Below are 24476 nucleotides of genomic sequence, written 5' to 3' on the forward strand. Positions count from 1 at the left end.
GACCGGGTAGCCACGTGTGTGTGTTGTGGCTTTTTTTTTTGTTTGTTTGACGTTTGCAGCATGCGCAGAGCAGCCAGCAAAACGCTTGGCTGCTCTGCGCATGATTTAGGGGCCAATTACAGACGTGTATTGTGATTCTTTGATACATTGTACGTTTCAATACCGATCTGAGCATGTGTGACTTTTTTTTTTGGTGCATTCTTCGTTTTTTTTAAAATCGTTAGGGACTTTAACGATTTAGATTTTTTAACGTTTGGTTGATGCATCTGCCTCTAAGTACGGTGGCCCATTTTGTTTGAGGGCCTTGAAAATCAAAGTTTTAAATTTAGCCTTGTAAGGCACTTGTACCCAGTGTAGTTTTTGCAGGAAGGTGTGATGTGGTCACACTGTTTACAGCCTTCTATCAGTCGTGCTGCTGCATTCTAGTTGAAGCTGATACAAAGTCTTTTTGGTTTGACCAGTTTACAGGGCATTACAATAGTCCAGTCGTGATGTTTTCATGGCATGGACCACTGTTGTCAAACTCATCTCTTCAATATATGGAGATTTCATAGCTGGATAGGTGATGAGACAATTTTTAAAGGTAGTTTGAATTTGCAGAATCAGAGCGAGTGAGTGTCAGCAAAACCTTTGACACAATCCTTATAGGAGGCTCGAATAAACTTGAAAGGCTGAAGTTAGGACCCAAAGTGGTGAACTGGATTAGGAACAGATTGACAGATGCCAGAAGGTGGTGGTTAATGGAATTCAATCGGAAGAAGGAAAGGTGAGTAGTGCTGGGGCCGATTCCATTCAATATATTTCTGAGCGACATTGCTGAAGGGTTAGGTTTGCCTTTTTGCAAATGATACCAAGATTTGTAACACAGTGGCCACCCCAGAGAGAGTGGGAAACATGAAAAAGGAAAAGCTAGAAGAATGGTCTAATGTTTGGCAATTAAAATTCAATGCAAAGAAGTGCAGAGCAATGCATTTGGAAGTATAAATCCAAGGCGTATATGTTAGGCGGTGAGAAGCTGATATGCAGACAGGGAGAAGGGCCTTGGGGTGATAGTTATCCGGGGATCTGAAGGCAACAAAACAGTGTGACAAGGTGGTGGCAGTAGCCAGAAGGATGCTAGGCTGTATAGAGAGAGGCATAACTAGCAGAAAAAAGGTGTTGATGCCCTGTATAAGTCACTGGTGAGGCCCCACCTGGAGTATTGTGCTCAGTTTTGGAGGCTGTATCTTGCTAAAGATGTAAGACAAAGTGGTGAAAAGGAAGGCAACTAAAATGGTATGGGGATTGTGCTAAAAGATAAGAGAGACTGGAAGACCTAAATATATATACCCTAGAGGAGAGGAGGGACAGGGGAGATACTTGAAAGGTATTAATATAGAAACAAATATTTTCCAGAGAAGGGAAAAATGGTAAAACTAGAATACATGAATAGAGGTTGCAGGGTGGTAGACTTAGGAGTAATGTCAGAAAATTGTTTTTAATGGAGTGGTTGATGCCTGGAATGCCCGTCTGAGGCAGGTGGTGGAGAAAAAAAAAAAGGAAGCGGAATTCAAAAAGGCATAGGATGAACACAGAGGACCTCTAATTAGAAAATAAATGGTATAAAAAACTTAAAGGATTGCATATATGTTTGAATGTCAAGTGGTGCTTAGATAGCAACTCTGGACGTAAAACCTAAGGCCGGTGCTGGGCTGGCTTGCACGGTCTATGTCCTGCATATAGCAATCCAATTTAGGATGGGATGGAGAGGGCTTTGACGGAGACTCAAGTAATTTGGAATGAGGACAGTGCAAAGCAGACTTTTAAGGTCTATGTCCCACAAATAACATGATAGATTTGGATAGGCTGGAATGGGCTTTGATGGCAACTCCAGTAGTTGGGACCATAAGGACAGAGCCAGGCAAACTTCTACAGTCTATGTCCCACAAACACCAAAGAAAGACCATGATCAAGTATATATCATGTTCATTGCTGATTTAATCTTGAATTGATTACGAATGTGACTGTTTGGCAGGCTGGATGGACCGCTCAGGTCTTTATCTGCCATCACCTACTATGTTACATAAGTTTTGCTTTGATTTCAATTCCACCTTCTTTCTATATAGGGTCCTCTGTGTTTATCCCATAAATTTTTGAATTCAGTCACTGTTTTTGACTCCACCACCACCACCTCACTAGGAAGGTATTGTAGGCATTCCCCACCCTGTTTCTCCTAAATCTACCTCCCCTACAATCTCATTTCATATCCTCTAATTCTACCACTTCCCTGTCTCTGAAAAAGACGGTTGTATAATAATGTGAAGTGGTTTTCTGGATTTTTACATCATACTTTACAGGTAGTGTGGAATAAATCCTTTTCAAAGACATGGCAAATGGACTGAGGCATACAGCAGGTTCCCCTATCCTTTTTAATGTATAATTGAGTAGATTGCAATAGCTACTTGGCACATTTACAATAACAGTGTGATAAAATTTCAGTGGACACTTGTAAATGATTTGAAAATTAATCCCAGCAAAACTAATATTTTATGGGCTAGAGGAAAGGATATAGTGATTCCATTTTCTAAAAAGGTTGGCATCTGTTATTTCACTTCAAACTACTAACAAAATTCTAGAGGTATTTTAGCTTCTACTCCGAGTATGGAGAAGCATGATGTGAATGAAATAGTCTGGAAAGCTTTTTCAAACTTAAAACTGCTTCAGAGGATTAAGCTTTTCTTGGATGCTTCTCATCTAAGAACTGCACTGTAAGCAATGATTTTAAGTCAGATAGACTAATGTAATATTGTTTTGCTGGGTTTACCTAATTCACAAATTAGTTGTTTACAGACTGTGCAGAATGCAGCAGCAAAGTTGATTTTGGGGGGCAGATCTACTGATCACGCCACCCAGATTTTGATCGAATTATATTGGCTCTGCTGGTACAAACAAGAATTCAATTTAAGGTATTTGTTTTTAAAACATTATATGGATTAGTTCCAGACTACTGTGAAACTATGATTTTTCTCCATTTAGCTACTAGACCACTTTGTTCTACTCAGGAAGTGATGCTGAGTACACGTTCAGAAATCTGACAGTAGATATAGATCCTTGAAAGGAAGAGGCCTAGAGCTGTGGAATAAACTACCAAAGGATATTTGACAAAATTACATGTTATTCCACATTTAGGAGAGCAGTTGTTTTTTTTTTCTTAACAGGCTCTTATAATGCAACAGTCTTTAGTCTATAACCTATGTTTTCAAATTTATTTTAATTCAATGGGATTTGTCCTACTTGTGTTCAAGATGATCTATCTTCAGCTGTATTCTCAGTAAAGCATAATAGAAACATCCATATTGCATTAGATCTCCTTTCCCTCCTTGGTAGGGGTTCTTAATCTAGTCCGAGACACAACTAGCCAGTCAGGTTTTTTAGGATATGCAAAAACAATGCTTAAAGTTATATTTTACATTTGTAAAAAAATAAAAACGGAGAAAAGGACCTCAAAAGTCCTTAGTGCTGCAGTGAAAATTTCAAAGAAGCATTTCAAGCACTTCATTGGCCAAAAACCTCCAATATTGTTTAACACTTTTTCTTGTCATTTTCTAATGACATGCTCGTGATTCAAAATTAATATATCAAACAATGCAGTGCAGGTCAGAAAATACAAATAAGACGACACTTTGCTTCAAGTTTTAGCTCTAGGCTCCCAATGGGGACCCATTTCGCCCACCGGCTTTCTCAAGGGAGACTTGAAAAACATGCCCATAAATCAGCTGATGCCCATTACTATGTCCTAAGAAGAATGATAATGGGCATCAGCTGATTAATGGGCCTAAATACAACCTAAACAGGCTGTAGAAAAGAAACTTAGAATAGCAGAAAAAACATTCTAGGGAAAATAAAAAGTGGTTGTAAATAGTCCAAAGACACATCGGCTGGAAGAAAAAACACAGAAACCAAAGACGCCAAATTTTAAGTAAGCTCAGGGGAGCACATACAAGTGGTACGGATTTGCTCTGTGGAAAAAATGACTGGCCAGGCCCCACAGAACAGTGGCAGGCTGGAAGACTAACAAACATGCATGGTGCAATTTATAAAAAGTTATTGCAAACAAGCTGCATGGGCTCCATCAGATGACACCAACCACATGCAAGGCTGTTATATATCCTACTTGTCCTGACATTACTGCTAATAATTTTAAATTTATGAATGTCAGGCTATAATTAATGTTGGAAAATGAATTTTCAATTACAATCAAGTCACTTTAAAATCAATGGACAAAAGGTATGAAGAGAAAATGAGCAAATTATTTAGGTTCAATCACTCAAATAAAAGACATGTAATCCAATTGTCTTTCAACTGTATTCTGGACTGCTCATAGTACATCCCAAGTTATTTCATACACGATATACAGCAGTTTAGAGTAAAAATTATACTCTTGAATTTAACTATGAAACTGATGTAGAGCTTATGCTGCTTTGGTTTTACATATTTATAGAAACACTTATATAAGAAAGGACCATGATGGCACAAAGAAAAATACCAACAATTTACCTTTGTAGTAAGCAACAAACTTCAAACAGCTTCTCACATAACACTGCTCATCTTTTAAAACCAATACATCTCACATCCAATAGTTTAATATTAAATCATTTTACATTTCCAAAATCGACAGATATTAAAGTAGGAAAAAGTGATCAAAAGACAAGTCTGCAGTCACCTACTGAAGAGTCAACTCTTGATGGAGACAAGGCAAAAGTTGTTAACAGTAAATCAACACTACATTGTACACAGGTCAGTAAAGATTAAATTTGAAGGCCATCTGAACTTGGGTCAGATTTCATTTAAGTTTTAGCATACTGAAAAGCATTTCAACTCACAAACAAACTCCTTCAACAGTCATAAAAACCATTTTAAAACTAGATAAAATCAGTTTCAAAGCCACTCTGAAATTTAATTGAAATCTGTCATACACTTTCATAAACATTTATATATGTCTATTAATTACAAAATATTTCATTGACTAGCATATGAACCAAAATTTGCATTATTTTATTATAAAAAAACAAAACAGATTTACAATTGTCACTGTCACAAAGGAGAAAATACAAAGAAAAATAAATACAGACTACACCACAAACCTCTATTTGGTAATTTTATATCAAATTATGAATAAAAACAAGTGAGATTGTAGATTTTGAAAGTACAAAATAAAACAGATGATGAATGTCAAGTGCTCAACTAAATTAAAGATCTCACACAGAGCATGGGAGTATCATCCTTATTAAACAATCTTTCTAGAACATCTTACCTCCCTTTTTTTACAAAGTCGAGCTTAATGCAGACACAGCCTATTCACTTTGAATGGGCTGTGTCAACATTACTGCACCGGCAGCTGCTAGTGTGGCTTTGTAAAACGGGGGATTAATTTGTACTGATTACTTACTATATGCCCTGTGTCCGACTAATGTATTAATTTAATTAGTTGTATTATTGCTGTGGTCAATAAAGGTCAGGATGTTTTGTTTTCCATTGTTGGATCAAATACAAATGTGTTAATGCACTGCTCCAGGAGGCAGTATTAAGGACTGAATTCCAAATTTTAAGTTTAATATAACCAAGAGAATGATTTGCATGATCTCTTGTAAGACAAGCTCAATTCTGTTGCGGTACATACTCTATGACCATGCAAACAAAACTGGAGCCATATCTCTGTCATGGGCACTATTTCCTTGGCAGAGACATCTAGAACAATGTGCAATTTAGATTTGTTCCAATCTTACAAGATTCTCAACAGTAGTACATAACCCTTGTAAGTCTCTGAAAGATATTGTTAAGAAGGTGCTTTCTAACAGTTCTTCTGGCAGCGCTAGGGAATTACAATATCCTTCAACATTACTATCAACATAATATATACATTTTGCAGTTACATGCGCTAAAAAAAATCCTACATTACATTTCATAGTATAAAAATATATTACAAATCTGCTTACTTATTTACAAGCTGAATTATTTTCTATTATCTATCTGCCATAGAAGGCTAACAAATTACACAAGTTTCTATTGCAAGTAAAAAATATATATATATATATGCATATTGGTAAGACTTCCTGGACATCAAACAGGAATAAGTTTCTATTTATTTTTTCTAAAACAAACTTTGGTGCATCAAGAAATGAGTTTTCTAGATGTGTCCAAAACTTTCTTTACATTTGGAAAGTGGTTAAGTAAAATGCTTATGCTCCATAGAACAGCTGGCATATTTTCAAAGATGTGCAGTTACAATAAAGCACCAACGTGAAGTATCAAAGAGTACAGAGATCTTCAAAAAATTATTTGAAGTTTAATTCTGTAATCTGTTTACGGAGCTATACATTTAAGTCTTAGTAACTTGCAGTGCATGCATGAATTTCAATCCTGAAGTTAACAAACACTGACAAGATTCCTAACATGTTTCATTTATACTTGCTACACATCTAATATTTAATTGATTAGAAAACTGTTTATCTGTAACACATGTTTTCTGAAGGTAAAACAGATCACGCACATGGGTTATGTGATCATTACAAGGTTAAAAACCCCAAACAAAATTTTCACATTTTCAGCCAGAAGTCTTTTCTAATTATGTCTGGGTATTTCTTCCACATGAACAGACCCAGGCTCCAGTTAGAAAAGATACGACTGGAAGAGAATACCTCCCACAATAAAGCAGGGTAGGTGGGTGGGTGACTTGTGATATTTTGTCTTCAGAGAACATTTACAAGTAAGCAACTTCACTCTCTAAAGACCAGTCAGTTTGTCACATCCATGAGATTTACTAGCAATGAAAATCTCAAAGAACAAGTGGGGAACACATGTGGAGCATGGCTCATGGAATTCTTTTTAACTCCTCTGCATGCATGTGTAATTGTGTGCGCCTATGACCTGGAGGGAAGACGGAAGGGTGAACTGAATGGAGAAGTACTCAAACATTGTGGTGTTTGAAAGATTACAAGGAAACAAACCATTACGATGTCAAATGGCATGTTAGAGAGATTAAGAGATGGATGTCTGCCTGACTGTTGGTTCATCACCTCTGTAAAAATTTTTTTTAAAAAGGATGGCAACTCACCAAGAAGAAAATGTGATTCTCTCAAATGTGTCCAAAAACCATATTTTTAATTAAAAAAAATAAAGACTACTTCTTTCTAGAGGAAATTTAAGAAACAGAATACTGGCCATAAATCAATTCCCATAATCCCCTCCTCCTCCTTACTCACCCAACAGGTACTGTCAAAGCCCCCCCCCCTACACTCCCATATACATACTCACTGCTAGATTCTTACACCGATACACCCCCCCACCTCTACAAATCTATACTGAAAAGCATACCTGAAGCTAGGCTTAAGGATGCTTTTACTATTTATAATAGAAAGGACAAGATGAAATGCCATGGAGAATGAAGTTCCACAGCCTCAATGTAAACATTAAGATTAGAATCCACAAACTGAACACCATGTTGAAGCTTTACAATTTCCCTCAATGGACACCGACATTTCCATGGCCCCCAGGAATAAAAAGAGAGGTAATCTGCTAACTAAGCAGAAAGGATGAGCTCTGTCACCACATAAGGTGGCTGCTTGTTTCATTCCTTTAATTTCAAGTGGATCTTTAAAAGCAGGATCTTCAAAAGCAGGACTTTCCAATCTAGTCCCGGATACCCCACAGCTAGTTGAGTTTGCAAGAAAATCTTCTAAACATATGCAAACATACCTCATACATATTCACTTCAGATACCCTGGAAAATGTGACAGGTTATGTCAGCATTTGGACAAAACTGAGCAGCACAATAAGGACTTTAAAATGCTCCAGATAGGTGATGGTTTTAGTTGCAGTATAAAAAGTAATAAGTGAGTAGGGGAGACTGAGCTGGCCTTTGGGCTTTCCTTCTTCAACGTGTGGGTCCTGCAATATATGGGCTCTTGAAGTTGTCTGCTAGAGACTAGCACAGACAAAATGAAAATCTCCACTTGGGGCACGGTGCTAACTTTTTCAGTTGTCAACTCAAGTCCATACAGTTACAGTGGATAATCAAGCCACTGTGATGTGATTTCCTGAAAGACAGAGATCAAAACCTGACTTTTAGACCTAACCTTGGTGTAAGGGCTTGAGGGCTTGTTTGGCAATCCTGGCCAAATCTGGACTTTGTGGCAGGCCTTCGAAGTCAGATTTTTAGAGCCAGGCTCAAGCTTAATCAGCAGGGAAGGTTCAAACCACTCAGAACAACAAATTTACACAGATCTCACAATCAGAAATGTTATGGTCTTCTCCCAAACGTAAGTTGCCCCAGGATGTCAATTATTAATATTTTTCTTGTTAACTTGAAGCCAACAAACAACTTCTCCAACATGGTGTGGGAAAATCTATACAGTAAATTTTTGTATGTCACGTTTAAAGAAGAAAATGTAAAATGAAAATACTAGCTTGGTACCTTTGGAAAAAGTTTGTGGACTGATGAAACAGGTTTGTCATGGGGGAGAAACCTGAAGAAATCACCTACTGAGGCATAACACAATGAAGTGTTCAGATGAAGAGATGAAGTCACATTCAATACACCACTGGTGAACAAAGCAAAACTCCTGTGCTTGTTTGGAAAAAGATCTTTAGAAATGGTTCAGTTCAGGCCTGCTCTGTCACAGCCATGCATGGTCCCACGATTTCATGTGTACACAAAATAAAACAGTAGGTATACAGGCATGTACAGAAAGAACAAGGACTGAACAAAGTTTCTTTATTATATACAAGTATAAAATCAAATCATAAGAACATATATCATATCGTTCATACAATATCAATGACAGATCAGATGCCCCAATATGTTTCAGCCATTGTCTTCCTTGAGGGACTCACTCAACGAGATCGATGGGACATGCTAATGAAACCCTGGGCTCACGTACACACAAGGGGAAGCAAAAGTAATCCAGTATAACACAGTCTGCGGGTGACTTCTATCTAGTCTGAGAGCTGTGTTATACTGTTTTTGTTGAAAAAACAAAGAAAAACAAAAAACTGGCATTTGAGTAGCAGCGCTGCTGCTATTGCCAATAGTGTGCATTTTTCTTAATATCAAGAAATACTCTGAGGTACACATAAGGACTAGCACTGATGCTTGGATTACTCTTATTTCCCCATGTGTGTACGTGAGCCTAGTGTTTTGTTGGTATGGCCCACTTAAGTATCTGAATAAGTCCCCAAAGTAGACAATGGCTAAAACATGTGAGGCATCTGATCTGTCACTGACTTTTTTGATATTATATCAATATGATATAATGATGCTTTTATGTGTTATGTTCAGATTTTTTTTTTTATGTATTAAGAAATTATTTCTATAAATGCCTCTGCACCTGCTTCTTTGAGGTTTTATTGATTTTTTTTTGTACATACGTTGTATGTGCAGTGATTTTTGTCTTTTGTTTGCTGATGATTCCATGTGTGTGACAAATAGATCAAGTTAGTTTTCAGACACAATGTTAAATGCATTTCACCATCTCTGTCGTTAGTATATCGTGGACACACAAGTATATAAGAGGAAAAAAACTATACTAGCTACTGTATTTGGAAAATAATGTAATAATTCTATATTATAGCTTGGTGATTCTCTGGTGTATAGTCATGCTTAATACTGCCATCAGACCACATATCTTCTGGTTTATAGCTCTTTCACAAACTGATAGAATGGGTTTCCCATTCATTGAATATACACGTTTGCAGTCACTAACTAAAGAAAAGCAATTGAAAGCAGCAAAACATGCAAAGCGTTTAAATCGTTCCACTAAGTTGCCAGAAGAGTGTTTTCTCATTCTCCCACTGTACCATTCCATGAAAATAATGTGGATTTAATATATTAATATATTCCACAGAAGCAAGAATTCCATTCACAGAATGTTTATACTAAGCATAAATATCTAAGAATTAAGGGGAAATCCGGGGAGATGACTAATGTGCAATTTTAATTCTAAAAATTGTCAGTGACTAAGACTGAGGACTTCCTGCTTGCTTGGCTGCTCTACCTCCTTTTCAACCTCTTCTGTGGCATCGTTCTGGGGAAAAAATAAAATTTTAGTTTATGTTGAGGAGTTCAAGATCAGTCAGTGTGTACTTATACAGAATATTCACACAGAAAAGAAAGATGCAGGATCCCAACCACAATTTCTTATAAAATTGTCCAAACAACTGATGACACTTTTCAGCACAACATAGAACCCATTTGGAAAATAAGTTTGTCAATGCTTAAAACCTCCAAATAACAAAGGTCAAGAATTTCTCTCTTTCACCATTTATTCTTTTTATGCTCATCTTTCCAGTTCCAATTATTCTAGAAATTATTCATTTTAACACTGATATAAAAGCACTTCACAATCAAGTTATCCACTTTGTCAGCATCCTGAATGACAAACTTTTATAACTTTAATACCATAGGGCAAGAAAAAGAAAAGGTCCTGTTATGATTTAACCGAGGAAAAATACCATCAATTTTATTCCGCTTATAAATTTTAGTCTTAGAAGTAAATCTTCAACAAGTAATATTTAGAAAAGGAGATTAGTATAGGAAGGAATATTTTTGGAAAACTGCATCAAGTTTAACAAAAAATATTTTAACAAGCAAAATAAAGCTCTACCAAGCAGATCTTAATACTGAAAGGTTTTACAGCAAGTGAAAGCTGCTGGGCATTCAATAAAGTTACATCAGCACAGAATGCAACCAATATCAATAAAAAGAAATTCTTCATATGCTTAAGTTAATGGCATGGCCATATCATACTAGGTAAAATAGTCCACAGCATTTATTAACGGAACATGCTAACCCCGAAGGCACCAGAACAGACCAAAACTACCAGGGATTCTGTTTTACTAAATTTGTAACTGGAGTTGAAGAATAGCTTAATGGATAGAGCATGGCAGCTAAGAACAAGGAAAACCTGGCTCAAATCCCGCTGCTGCTATTTGTGGTGTTAGACAAGTCACTTAACCTTCTACTGCCTGGAGGAATTAAAAAAAAAATACCTACTGTATCTGAATGCAACTCATCTTGAGCTATTACTGAAAAAGGCATGAGCTAAATCCAATATTCCTTCCTCCTTCTCTAATGTTCTTGGGGGAAAAAAAAAGATAAAACCTAATTTGCATCTCAGACATGTTTTCTCAACTACGTTTGAAAACCAGAAGAGAATAAATGATTCAAAATCATTTTATTCATAAGTTCTGATTCATATATGTTAAGACTACCTTTATATGTCGCACTTATAGGCCTAGAAAGTATTTCAAACGGTATCACAAAATGAAATAAATAAGGGTGATTTTAACTATAGAATTATTTCAGTTACTGACTCAAAAACATTTTTTTTGTTACATTTGTACCCCACGCTTTCCCACTCATGGCAGGCTCAATGCGGCTTACATGGGCAATGGAGGGTTAAGTGACTTGCCCAGAGTGACAAGGAGCTGCCTGTGCCTGAAGTGGGAATCAAACTCAGTTCCTCAGGACCAAAGTCCACCACCCTAACCACTAGGCCACTCCTCCTAAACTTGATATTGTTCAATTTTCCATGCAAATTTTGTCATGAGATTTAACACTGCTGTGTGCCAACAGCCAAAATTTGTGAAAAGGTTTTATATAACTTCTAAATAGAGGTTTAACAGTCAAGATTTATCCAGTTCACTTCAGGACCTAATTGGACAAATCTTCCCATGAAATTCTGGGGGCAGTGACTGGTTAAATTATATTTAGAGAATAAATCCTCTTGGTTATGTACTTGGTAACATCCCCAAGCTTATCTTCTTGGAGGCAGGCGAGCTAAAGTTCTTTAACTGAGGCATGTTTTTAGGCAACTTCACTATGATAACCCGGCTCCCTGTTCCAAAGAATGAAATAAGGCTTCAGACTACTTGGGGAAAAAAGAACAATACCAACCTTACCTGTATATGTTTGGGTCCAGAAGCAGTGCTGTGTCTTTTGGTAGCTTCGACAAATGTACTACTTTTGTCTTTAATTGATGTCTCTCACTTTCATTTACCCATACATCAGGAAGGCTATTCAAAAAACAAAATAAAACAAACAAACAAAAAAAATCAATCTACTATATAGCAGAGCAATCCATAGTCTTCAATTCTTGTGTTAATATAGGTAGAGTATGTGTGTTGTGTGTGTGGGGGGAGGGGTTGTGTGGGCAGTTTAATTTTTATTTATTTTTTTAATTAACCGCATCACTTAAGTTTTCCATGGACAGCAAAGAGTGATACAGCCACACTGTTGGTGACACCAAGGATGAAGCTGAGCCACGATTAGCTTCCAAAGTTCAGAAAACTGTAAGATGTCAGCAGATCCAAATAAAGAGAGGCTTGCAGTGCCAAGGGGGTGCAGCTTGGTGCCAATGTCAATAAGAATCACCTCAAGAGGAGGCAAAATGTGGAACCAATTGACCTGTTCCAAGTTCTAGGAGAAATGAGAAAAAGGGGCTCATTTTCAAATAACTTAGACTTACAAATTTACATTGTAACCTATGTAACTTTTGAAGTCTAACTTTTTTGAAAGTATGCCTCAAAGTGTTACAGGTTCCCTAGAGGCATTAATCTCAACACTACAAGTACTTCAGTGAATAGCAAGTCATCCAGATCTAAACTGAAGAGCCTAGCGCATCTCCACCCTTTTTTTCCAGCCTCTCTTGAAACAGACGGCTCAAAGTCTCCCTCATAGCCTCATCTTGTGTTCAAACTGTGGCATGAATTCCTTAGAGAGAGACATGGTTTGGACAGACCCAGATCTCCTTCACCAGTGCCAAAATCTCCATACTGGATACATAAGCGAGACCATTCTCTGAATGTCCTGTCCAAGCTCTCTTCACCGAAGAGATCTAGATCTTCAACTGTGGACAGAAGATTCCCATCCGACATTGACCAAGAATTCAGTTTTTACAGTCAGGTTTCAGAGGCTTCAAGATGCTCAGTCTTTCTGCAGGCTAACAGTTCTCTAGAACAACTGCTGGACCCTCCTCTCTGAGACAAAAAAAAAAAAAACTCAAGTCTCAGCCAGAACATACATCTTATCCAAGACTTTTCTAGAAGTCTGCAAGAGCATCATCCCTATCTACTCAGGACAAGCCTGACCCTAGAACAAAATCTTTTCAAAGCTCTTACATATTTAGATGTCCCTAAGGAACCAGGCGCATTATCTATCCACAGAATCTTATTAGAATGGTAAGAGAAGTTTTGGCAGATATATTTTTCCTCATGTCCTATTTTTAAAAGACTAGAGGCTAAATACAGGGTACAACCAGTAATAGGTCATGAGGTTGAAATTACCCGCATCATTTTGTAGAGTTGAACTTGTATGTCTCTATAAAGCTGATTTCAAGAACTCGCCTGAACACTCTTCCTGGAAAGGATCCAAGCATGATTAACCTGATTGGTGGAATTAGAAAAGGTTCAAAGAAGAGCGACCAAAATGATAAAGGGGATGGAACTCCTCTCGTATGAGAAAAGGCTAAAGAGGTTAGTGCTCTTCAGCTTGGAAAAGAGACGGATGAGGGGAGATATGATTGAGGCCTGCAAAATCCTGAGTGATGTAGAACGAATAGAAGTAATCAATTTTTTACTTGTTCCAAAAGTACAAAGACTAAGGGATACTGGAGGAAGTTATATGGAAATACTTTTAAAACAGATAGGAAATATTTTTTCACTCAAAGAATAGTTAAGCTCTGGAACTCTTTGCCGGAAGATATAACAGCGGTTAGTGTATCTGGGTTTAAAAAAGGTTTCGACAAATTCCTGGAGGAAAAGTCCACAGTCTGCTATTGAGACAGACGTGGGAAGCAACTGCTTGCCTGGGATTTGTAGTATAGAGTGTTGCCATGATTTGGGTTTCTGCCAGGTACTTGTGACCTGGTTGGACACTGTTTGAAAAACAGGATACTGGGCTAGATGGACCGGACCACTGGCTACTCTTATGTTCTTCTTGCTTACTTCACTATAAAGTTTGACCTGCGCAGGCCCAGCAGATCCTATGAAACTACTGGTTCCCATGCAGCTCATACTTCAAAATGAAGCCAGAAGAAGAGAAACCTCCTGCTGGCCAGCACTGCACTTGAGAACCACTGTTCTAGCTGAAATGGATCTGCAGGTCTTTTCCACGTATAATTTCAGGACTGAACAAAGTTTCTTAGGATCTAGGAGCCAGCCTTGAATGACTGGAACTTTTATGTATTTACATTTATAAATTGTACAGCAAGTTATTTATTAAAGTGGGACTCCTGGGGGAATTCTGCATTATTGCGCAATACACAACTTGCACCCAAATTCCCAACCTCCACACACTGTGCAAAATTCTGTGTAGTCTGCTGCTGCAATGCACAGATGCTTTGTTTCTGGCTGTCTCCCCCCCTTACACATACCACTTCAGCGCAGCAAGAGGAACAGTTGTCTAGCTTCACACTGGGTTGCTTCCTCCTTCTCTGCTGCTTTGGTGCCCAGCAGTTCCTTTAAGGTTTGTGAAGCTCAAAAGAACCGTCGGGCCTAGGATGGCAGAAGAGCAGGAAGCAGCCTGTGTGGCTGAGCAGCTCCTCCTTGCACTGAAATGGTGTGTATGCAGGGAGGGAGTCCCAGGGGGTGGGGGGGGGGGGGGGGGTTGCCTGGAACAAACCTGGATGGAGTGGTGCATGGGGGGAGAGAAGGTTGCAGCAAGGTGGATGGGGTGGTCTGTGTCAAGTGAGGGGGAGGGGGGTTGGAGCAGCAACTCAGGCACTCAACTGTCATACCCTCCCTTCCCCTGCAGCAGCACAGGCACCCTTCATACCCCACTCCCCTCCTCCGCCCACCAAGCAGGCAGCTCCAGAGGGAAAGAAGAGCAGCTGCGTGTCAGGCAGCAGCCTCCTCTTATGACACCCAGTGCTGAATGCAAAATTAGAACCAAGCGGTTTAAAGTTTTCCATTTAGCAACGGGCATTAAAAGAGGAGGCTGTTGCCTGACATGTAGCTTTTCTCCTTTCTTTCTGCTTGCCTCCACTGTGTGCCTGGGCCTAGCAGGAGGGCAAGGAAGAAATGTACCTTCATTGGCGTGCACGTGTCACAGCTTCCAAAGAGGGAGACAATCCAGTGTGGAATATCTGAATACTAAAAATTAATTTCTAATTGAACCAGCAAGTGTGCATAACCAGATAAAATGGTAAAGAGAGCCTATAACATCTTCCTATCTGATACTTTAAGCCTAACTTCCAATGCAACTTAAAACACTGTATTACAAAACTCTATTATGAACTGTCTTTCAATTGTTGCACCAGAAATGAGAGGCAGTTGCAGAATATTTATCATAAACAGTTGTTTTTGTAATATACTTACATGTCCTCTGGTGTCCAGTGAAGCAAAATTTTTATCTTCCCAGAATCCTCTTTTCTCTTTGCCATTACCTAACAGTCAATGCAAAAATTACATTTTGAAAAATCTCACATGTACTTATAACTATTTGTGGTAACTTCAGATTCTGTTCTTCCACACCCCCAACACAACTATAAAACCATATAGCAAGAGAATGGTTTATATGACCATAAAATAGTAATAAAGCCTGAGTATAAATGCGGGATGAAAACTGGAAGACCCATTTAGTCTATCTAATTTCCATTCTTGTTATATACCACAGACTACTTTAACATTACTGTCAACTTGTCTGAAATAAGGACCATCTGTTCTTATCCCATGATCTCAGAGGCGGACACCGTTTTTCTTTTACTATGTCCACAGGAAGGTAGTTGCATGAATCTACTCATCTTTCTGTGAAGATGTATTTCTTTATGAAACTTTACCCCTTTTAAGACTCACACTATGAGCTTATTTTAGAGTTTTCTTTTCACTAAAAAAATACTAGAATCATATGCATTTATTAGTACCTTTGAGGTATTAAACCATCTGTTATATCCTCCTTTCCCAGGCAATCAAAAGCATCACCTCACAGGGATTATGGTGTAGACTCTGTTCCACAGGATCTTTGTTGTGCTCAGGACTCTTTCTACTCTATACCTTTAGAGCAAATTGCAGCCTTCAGAATTATATACAATATTCCAGATGTTGCCTCACCAATGGTTTGCTGAGGCATGACCACCCTTTTTTTCTGATTTTACCTCTGTCTTTATACCTCTTGCTGCTGCTTTCTCAGTTTTATCACCTTAAAATTATTAGGTAAGACCATCCCAGGACCTGTCTCCTGTTTGGTAACATCAGTATTCTATTCTACTCCTAGATTTCTGTGCCCAATTACTCTGCACTATTCTTTGCACAGGATCTTAATTCTCAAATGTTGATTTTTAGTTTTGTAACAAGGTGGTTACTCCAGATTAGGGGTTCTCAACCCAGACCTTCGGACACACCGAGCCAATCAGGTTTTCAGGATACCCACAACGAACATGCAAGAGATAACTTTGCATACAATAAAGGCAGTGCAAATGTTTATCATGAACACCCTGAAAAGCAGACTGGCTTTCGTGTGTCCTTTGTTCTGGAACAAGGTGGCTTTAAGGAACTGTCAAATCCTTTCCTATCTTTTTGGAAAATATTCCTGGGGGAATTTGCAATACTGCCTATCTTGTGCACAGGTCTAGGTGGTTTACGATGCTAAAACAGAGTTCAGAACAATTACATAGACAGGATAGAGCACACTTATTCTTTAGCAGATAAGGAGAGTAGGTAGGGCATACATTGTGTTGACCAACAGTCCTCATATCCAGTCCTTCAGGTCCACAACCCAGCATGGCTTACAGGATTTCCACAATGAATACGTATGAGATCTATTTGCATTTGAGGACCCTGCTGTAGGGTATCAGCAGGCAGCACGAATGCAAATTGTTAGGATGGAACTGAAGAGGTAAACACCATACCAAAAATGAGTTAAGAAGAGATTTAAATTTTCTAAAAGAATGTTCAGATGGTGGAAGATCATGCCAAAGCTTGGGGGGGGGGGGGGGAGGGGAGTAAAATGTCTGGTAGATTCAAAGTGGGCTCATCTGGAAGAAGGATGGTCATCAAGAGAATGAAGGGAATGAGAGGGAATATATGGAATGGTCAGGGTAGACAAATACTGAGGATTAGCTTTATGGAAGACTATGAAGAAGGCACAATATTTTAAACCAAATATGATATGGAATTGGCAACCAGTATGGCACGATCAAATCTACAGGCACCACAGCGAAGACGAACTGCAGAATTCTTAAGTGTTTGGAGGTGTCTCAATTGATGACCAGTAATACCAGCATAAACTGAGTCACAACAATCTAAACACATCACAGAAAAGTGGAGGGTGCAAGTAGGCTATGCATAGAGCAGAGACGATGCAGACATAAGAAGCCATGTTTCACTGTGTTGGAAACTTGCTTGTGAAAGGAAAGTTGGGAATCAATAACCATTCCTAAAGTAACATAACTAGTCCACTGACCAGATCAGCAGATCAAATAGAACAGGTGTAAGGGAAGGCTGGGAAAGGCAACCTAGGATCTTGCAAGTCACAGTCTATCCAGGGTTAAGGATTAGTTTGTGATCAGCTAGCCAAGTGGTCAAAGACCGTAAGTAGTATTGTAGGGGAAAGAGATTAGGATTGGATGGAGAAGTAAGAAACACCAAAAGGATGTCATCAGCAAAACAGAAAGCCTTGAAACCAAAATATTGCACCAAGATTGCCAAGGGACTCTGAAAAACACTGAACAAGGGGGATAGAATAGAGCTCCGGAGAACTCCACAGGGAAGGAGAGAAGTTGATCAATCAATCGAGCAGAAAGCGGGCAAACCAATAAAGCACCATTCTTGCCAGTGCAATCAAAGTATGACAAGCCAATAGAATTCAACCAACGAGTCAAGCAAGACAAGAGCAATATCACTGGTATCAACTATAGAGTGATGATCACTAAGCAGTGCTGTGACAAATCATTTCTGTACCATGATCTTGCCAAAACCTCCCTTGTGCCGGTGAAGAACCGCATGTTGCCTGTGGAATCCTGCTTCTTCCTCCTGCTTAAAGAACAGAGGACACTGCACGTTCTGGCGCATTGCTATTAGATCAAATAGAGAGGGCTCCCACCAATCCACAAAAAGCTGAACGGTAAGGGATTCAACTCCCCTGAATCCAGAAAACGTCTGCTGAGAAAATCCACTTGCACAATATCCACCCTGGCAATGCAAGCCTCCAAGATCACCATTAGATGAAGCTCCACTCATCTGCAAATCCAGCCAACTTCCTGTTGTTGAGGTATGCCACTGCCATTGAATTGTCAGAGAGAACCCACACTGCCTTCTCCTGCAGCAGCAGATGAAATGCTGGACTGCAAATTGAATGGCCCTTGCTTCCAGACGATTTCTGTTCCAAGATGCTTCTGGTGGGGACCAGCAGTCTTGCATGACCTGTCCCAGAAAATAGGCCCCCTAGCCTTGAATTAGTGGTCAGATCCACCGATTACAAAAGGTCCATGGAAATACCCCTGAGAATATGAGCAGGCAGATCCTATCATGCCAGATGGTTCCATAGACTTAGCAAGCAGAATTCTGACCTCAAACTCCTGAGATATGGAGGACCAGCAAGACAGCAAGCCCACAGCAGCGGCTTCATGTAGGCCCTCAACCATGGAACCACATCCAGAGTCACTGCCATAGACCCAAGGAGCTGTAGGTAATCTCAAGCCTGAGGGTCCTCTAGTGTGCAGAACACTCACTTACTACTACTTTTCAGCAGTTCTATAGTGCTACAAGGCATACGCAGCGCTGCACAAACATAGAAGAAAGACAGTCCCTGCTCAAAGAGCTTACAATCTAATAGACAAAAAATAAAGTAAGCAAATCAAATCAATTAATGTGTACAGGAAGGAGGAGAGGAGGGTAGGTGGAGGCAAGTGGTTACAAGTGGTTACGAGTCAAAAGCAATGTTAAAGAGATGGGCTTTCAGTCTAGATTTAAAGGCGGCCTAAATCTTATCTATCTGTTCTTGGGTTAAGAACACCATTCTTTACCTGGTGCTGGAGGACCTCTAGACACTTCAGCTCCTGTGATGGAAAAAAAATGACACCTTGGCGCAGTTCATTACCCATCCTAGGCACATTCCAGAAGAAGCACATGGAAGGATGCCACTCATGACTCCTTGAATTGGCTCAGATAAGCCAGTCACCCAAATACGAATGAACTTGGATTCCCTGCTCATACAGAAATGTGACAATGATCATCATCTTGGTATGGTCCTCAGGGCTATGGCTAGCCTGAAAGGTAGGGCTCGAAACCTAAAATGCTTGACCAAATGCCGAAATGTAGGATGTGTCAGTGCTCAGCCCCGACTGCAACCTGGAAGTAGGCCTTAGGCCTCAAAGGCCTAGAAATGTAATTCCCCTAACCTGACTGACAAGATCAATAACCTCGTCTCCATACAAAACTGCAGTACCTGAGGATGTGTTGACCTCATAATTCAGAATGGGTTAAAAGGAGCTATTCTTCTTGATTACTATAAAATAAATGGAATGATGACCTCTTCTTTGATTGTATCGAGATAGCTCCATTGCCCACAACAGAAGAAAGCGTAATACTGACATTACCATCTTAGCTTTTAGGAGAAAACCATAAATGTGTCAAGACGAGTTCTCCAAGGTATACCTCTGGTGAACCACCTCCACCACCCAGTGGTCTGAGGTGATAAGTACCCACTCTCAGTGGAGCAGGGGAGAGGTGACCTCCAACCCATACCACCCAAGAGAAGGCCTGTAAATCCTCATTATAGCCCCTCTGCAGCAGAGAAAGAAGAGGAAGAGGAGGGAGTATCCTTTCTGATCCTGCAAGGCTGATGTGGTAGCTGATGACCTCCAATTCTGATAAGGGAGTCAAATCCTTGGTCCAAGCCTTTGGCCCCAAGCTGTCGACCTGCTCCTATCTTCAGGAAACCATTGCAGTCCAGCTGCTCCTAAGTCCTCAACAAACAACAAGCAATGTCAAAGGGAATCTTGCTCAATCTTGACAGAGATAGAGTGCGCTGACTAATGCCAAAGTCACAGCCACCTCCGAGTCACCACTGCAGAGGCTAATCAACAGGAACAGATGTGGACCAGATCATAGAGGACATCAGCTAAGAAAGCCATTCCAGATTCCAAGTATGCCAGCTCTGGTGAGATGGGCATGTGCTGTGTCCACCGCAAGAGGGCCCTTGCTACATAACCACTGCAAACAGATAACTGACCTGAGTGCTGTCTGGTGCCAGGGAGGGTCTATGAAGCCACTACAAGATGGGGTCTATCTGTGATCGCCTCCTGAACCAATAACAACAGCCCAGTCTTACATTAAATAGTAAGTATCATACATGTCTCTATAAATAGACACATCAGAGTCAAATACTGGAGGAAAAAGACCGCAGAAACCTTTGAAAGACTACAATTTGTATCTGCTCGCTCTCTCTGGTTCCACGTCTCAATCATTTTATTTGGAGACCGATGAATGAGAAGTAGAACCAGAGAAAGAACAGCTCGTTAATGGTGGTCTTTTCTGTAACTGCTATAACTAGGGCAGATGGAAAAATCTGTCCAGGTCTCCTTGCTGAATTGTGTTGGAGATCCAGCACTGCAAAGTCAGTCCAAATCTGATTCGGCTCTCCTCTCCTGAACAACTGGGGAGTCCTCATCCTCATATGGCAAACGAGCTCCCCTCTTCTCCTTCATACTCCTGTACAGCTCCAAGGTCCAGGTCTTTCTCAAGTCCCAGGAGTTCATTCAGAAGGGAGGAATGAAAGCCATCTCTTCACTCCTCCCACTATGGATGCTTATGCTCGGAAACTAGAAACTCCGAGACCCCTAGGAGCCCCAACACTAGGCCCCCTGCTGCTGTGGGGATGGTTTCCCTTCCAATCTCAACCCCCCTCCTCCCATCTTTTGTACTAAGTCCTGTATTACACTAAGGACTGAATCTGAAGAACTGTCTCTTTTTTGCTGCCATTGTGAATAATATATTGAAATTTTCTGCCAACAGCATCACAATTACTAAAAACTCAATGAGTATCAGGGATTACTCAAAAGAAACCGTGAAGAAAACAGATATCATCACGCATCTCTCTGTACAGGTCTCTGGTGAAAAAGTACTTTGCATACTGTGAGCAGTTCTGGTTGCTCCATCTCAAAAATATAATGGAGCAATAAAAGATTCAGAGAAGAGTGAAAAAAATGATTAAATAGATGGAAAACCTCCTTTATGAAGACAGGCTAAACAGGTTAGTACTCCTCAGCTTGGAGGACAAAGACAACAGAGAGGACTCCACGAAACTAATGAATGTCAGATTGAAAAATCGCAGAATGTTTTCTTTGTGTAGTGTATAATTAAACTGCGAAATCTGTTGCGGGAGGATGTGGTCAAGGTAACATAGCAGGTTTCAAAGAAAGTTTGACCAGAGCCGAGTGCCTACTGCTGATACTGAATCACTGGCATTATTGCTCATAAGCTGCACAAAATATAAGTGCAGGTATCCACTTTCAGCGTATATTACCAATTCTTTTTTTCTCTCCACTTCTTGCCAGTCAAATGGAGAATACAATTCAAGAGTGCAACAGATATTTAAAGGCATTTATAAAAGAAGCACCTCTAAGTGTTTGTTCTGCCTTGAGGTTTACTGACCTCCTTGTCATTATGCTCTGAAAGCCAACTGCTTTTGGATTTTTCTATAGTAAAAATATTTCCATCTGGCAGAAATTCAAAATGGAGCATTCTTTATTGCTGGATCTCTATTATGGAATTCATTACCCTCAGCTTTATGAGCCCATAACCAAATTACTGAAATTTAGAATGCAGCTGAAGCCTTGTTTCTCTAGGAAAATATAGGACAAATTATGAGGAGTCAAATACCTAAGGCAGGGCAAAGTCATGTATAATGGGCACAAGAAAACATCTCTGGGTGAAGAGCAGGACAATATTTGATGTTTGATGGTTATGACAGTCAATGTCTTTGTATTTTTATCTTTTATAATTTATGCTGTTTCACTGTGCAAAATAATTAAAATTAGAATAAAACTAATGTCTTATTTATAAAATTATGTATGTTTGATTTTAACCCACCCAGATCATTGGATACAGTTGGACATAACTTTTTCAAACAGAAAAAAAAAATCTAGTTAGCAACACAGCTTGAGATGATTAGTTGTAAATAATGTTTTAACGGTTTTGCACTATATAATCTGGAAAGTGAAGTATTTAGGTGTAGTTTTAAATGTATGTTTCCTGTTTCACTATATCTGAGAAAAGCTATAACAACAATGATACTTCTAAACACATGGCAATACTTACAGTGCTATGAAATACAACACTGTGGCCATTTCCTAAACTTTCTATTTGGGCTGAGAGGTTGAAGCAGATGGCTCGATGTCGTATAGCATCCAGGGTTTGAGCATCAAAAAAATCATGTGGTCTCGCTGAGAAAAGAAAAACATACACATGCTGTAAATTGTTAAATTTAGAATATGCTGCATCCACTAAGAATTTTAGAAGACTTTTTCTAATGTAAGTCTATTAAAAAAATAGATTGTTTTATCAAGCTTCAAAGTGTGTTCTAGCTTTATTTTTTTACAATTAGGGCCCCGTTTACTAAGCCGTGCTAACAATAGAGACACCCGTTATATTCCTACGGGTGTCTCTATTGTTAGCACACCTACAGCACAGTTTAGTAAACAGGGCCCTTAGTGTTACCTTACTGCTATCTGAATATATGCTACCAAAAACCTATCATCAAATATTATATTACGGTATTCCACCATGAGTAACATGTCAAAACTTTTAATTCTTCACACAATACACCTTAATCCAGGGCTCTGTTTCCTACAATTCTGCAGCCCTTGCTGCATGAGCAGCAGTATCTGCAACCACCTACATTATCTCTTTTGTCCTCCTCAATCATCTAACAGTCCTGATTGAATTGGCAATCTAAGAGAAGCAGCAATGAGGCCTTCAGTTACTTCCTTTCCTTCTAAAGCTGGCAAGAAGCTTGGTATTTTAAACAAAGCATACCAGTGCAGAACTGGCCCCATACGGTTAGGGAAGAGGAAGCAACCCACAATCCCATTGCTCTTGCTGCTGTTTTTAGATGACCAAACTAGCCTAAAATCAAGAGGTAGCAGGGAAGAGAAGAGGGTACTGGTAGCAAGAATAAGATAACTGTCTAAAGCAGAGGTTTTCAACCCAGTCTTCAGGGCACACCCAGCCAGTTGGGGTTTCAGGATATCCATACTGAATTCAATGGGGATATCCTGAAACCCCCAACTGCAGGACCTGCACTTGATGACTTGGCTGAAAACTTCTGATCTAAAGAATTATTTTATTTAAAAACATATATGAATAAGGGAAGGGAAGGGAAAGGATGGGGAAATTAGATCTTACCTGCTAATTTTCTCTCGAGTCCTACCAGCCCAGCCCAGAGACATGAGTATATGCTCTCCTGCCAGAAGTTAAGGCTGAGAACCACTGGCTTATGACATTACCTTATATCCCCTTTTGAACCAAGGACAATCAACAACAGATAAACCAGTAAATCATCTTGAGAAATTTGAACAAGTGGAGCAGAGAAAAAAAACAAAACAAAAAACAGTCCTTCCCAAAACTCCTACCAATGCTTATCTGTCCTTCAACTTCCTCACAAACATTCTAATCCGCCTAGTTCTATGAAAAGATTCAAGGCAGAGTTCAGATTAAGATATATTCTATATAGTGAAGAGATGTAACAGCCAACATGATGCCTTAATGGCCTTGAATGACTCCCACATTAAGGCTGAGAAACAGATTTACGTTCCAGGATGAAGCTATTGGAAGCTGCTGGGGCCTCAAAAACTTTATTCCTCTCAGAAAATGCAGCCCATCTGGATATGTCCCAAGGCTTTACCCTGCACCAAATCTCTGAAGTAGGGCCACTAACTGCACTTTCACGAAGCTAGAGCCAAATCCCTTGCTCAAACCATCTTGCAAGAATTCCAAAATTCCTCAGAAAAAGGACTGCAAAAGGTCCCACCAGCAGCAACAAGGACCATGCTTCAGAAATTTGCCACACTCTATATATACGTTAAGTAGGCTGATGTCTTTCTGGAATATAGTAGAGTAGCTATAACCCAACTGGTGTATCCCTTCTTTCAAAACTGTGTCCTCTCAAACAATACTGTAAGACAACTAGCACTCCTCCTCTACTAGACAGCATCAAATGATCACCCATTTTCAGTCTCATTAGATCCCTGTACCATGGCCTCCCCCTTGACTAATTTGGAGCCACCAGCACAATGAGTCCCCAATTATCTTCAGTCTTCTAAATAATTCTGTAAAGGCCATAACAGAAATATGCATGTCAAACTGTTCCGTGATCACGGCTATACCAGTATGTCAATCCCCTCTCGAGTTCTGCTCTTTCCTGTGACTGAAGAACTTGGGAAGCTTTGCATTCTTGGCTGTTGCCATGAGATTGATGACTGAAATCTGGTATCATCAGGGAAATT

At 39.5% G+C, this 24476-nt stretch overlaps 1 protein-coding gene across 3 annotated transcripts in view; it reads right to left on the bottom strand.

Moving 5' to 3' along the window:
- Positions 1-5013: 5013 nt before the first annotated feature.
- Positions 5014-24476, bottom strand: part of AEBP2 (AE binding protein 2) — a 56300-nt gene continuing 36837 nt past the window's right edge. For all 3 annotated transcript variants that reach the window (XM_030213824.1, XM_030213823.1, XM_030213826.1), the window contains 4 exons: positions 22291-22415; positions 15352-15419; positions 11938-12051; positions 5014-10061 (listed from right to left, as the gene is read on the bottom strand). In XM_030213824.1, the coding sequence (XP_030069684.1) occupies positions 10028-10061; positions 11938-12051; positions 15352-15419; positions 22291-22415 (341 nt within the window). In that variant the 3' untranslated portion in view covers positions 5014-10027. The remainder of the gene's footprint in view (positions 10062-11937; positions 12052-15351; positions 15420-22290; positions 22416-24476) is intronic.

This window comes from Microcaecilia unicolor, chromosome 9, assembly GCF_901765095.1.
Source record: "Microcaecilia unicolor chromosome 9, aMicUni1.1, whole genome shotgun sequence".
Lineage (NCBI taxonomy): Eukaryota > Metazoa > Chordata > Amphibia > Gymnophiona > Siphonopidae > Microcaecilia > Microcaecilia unicolor.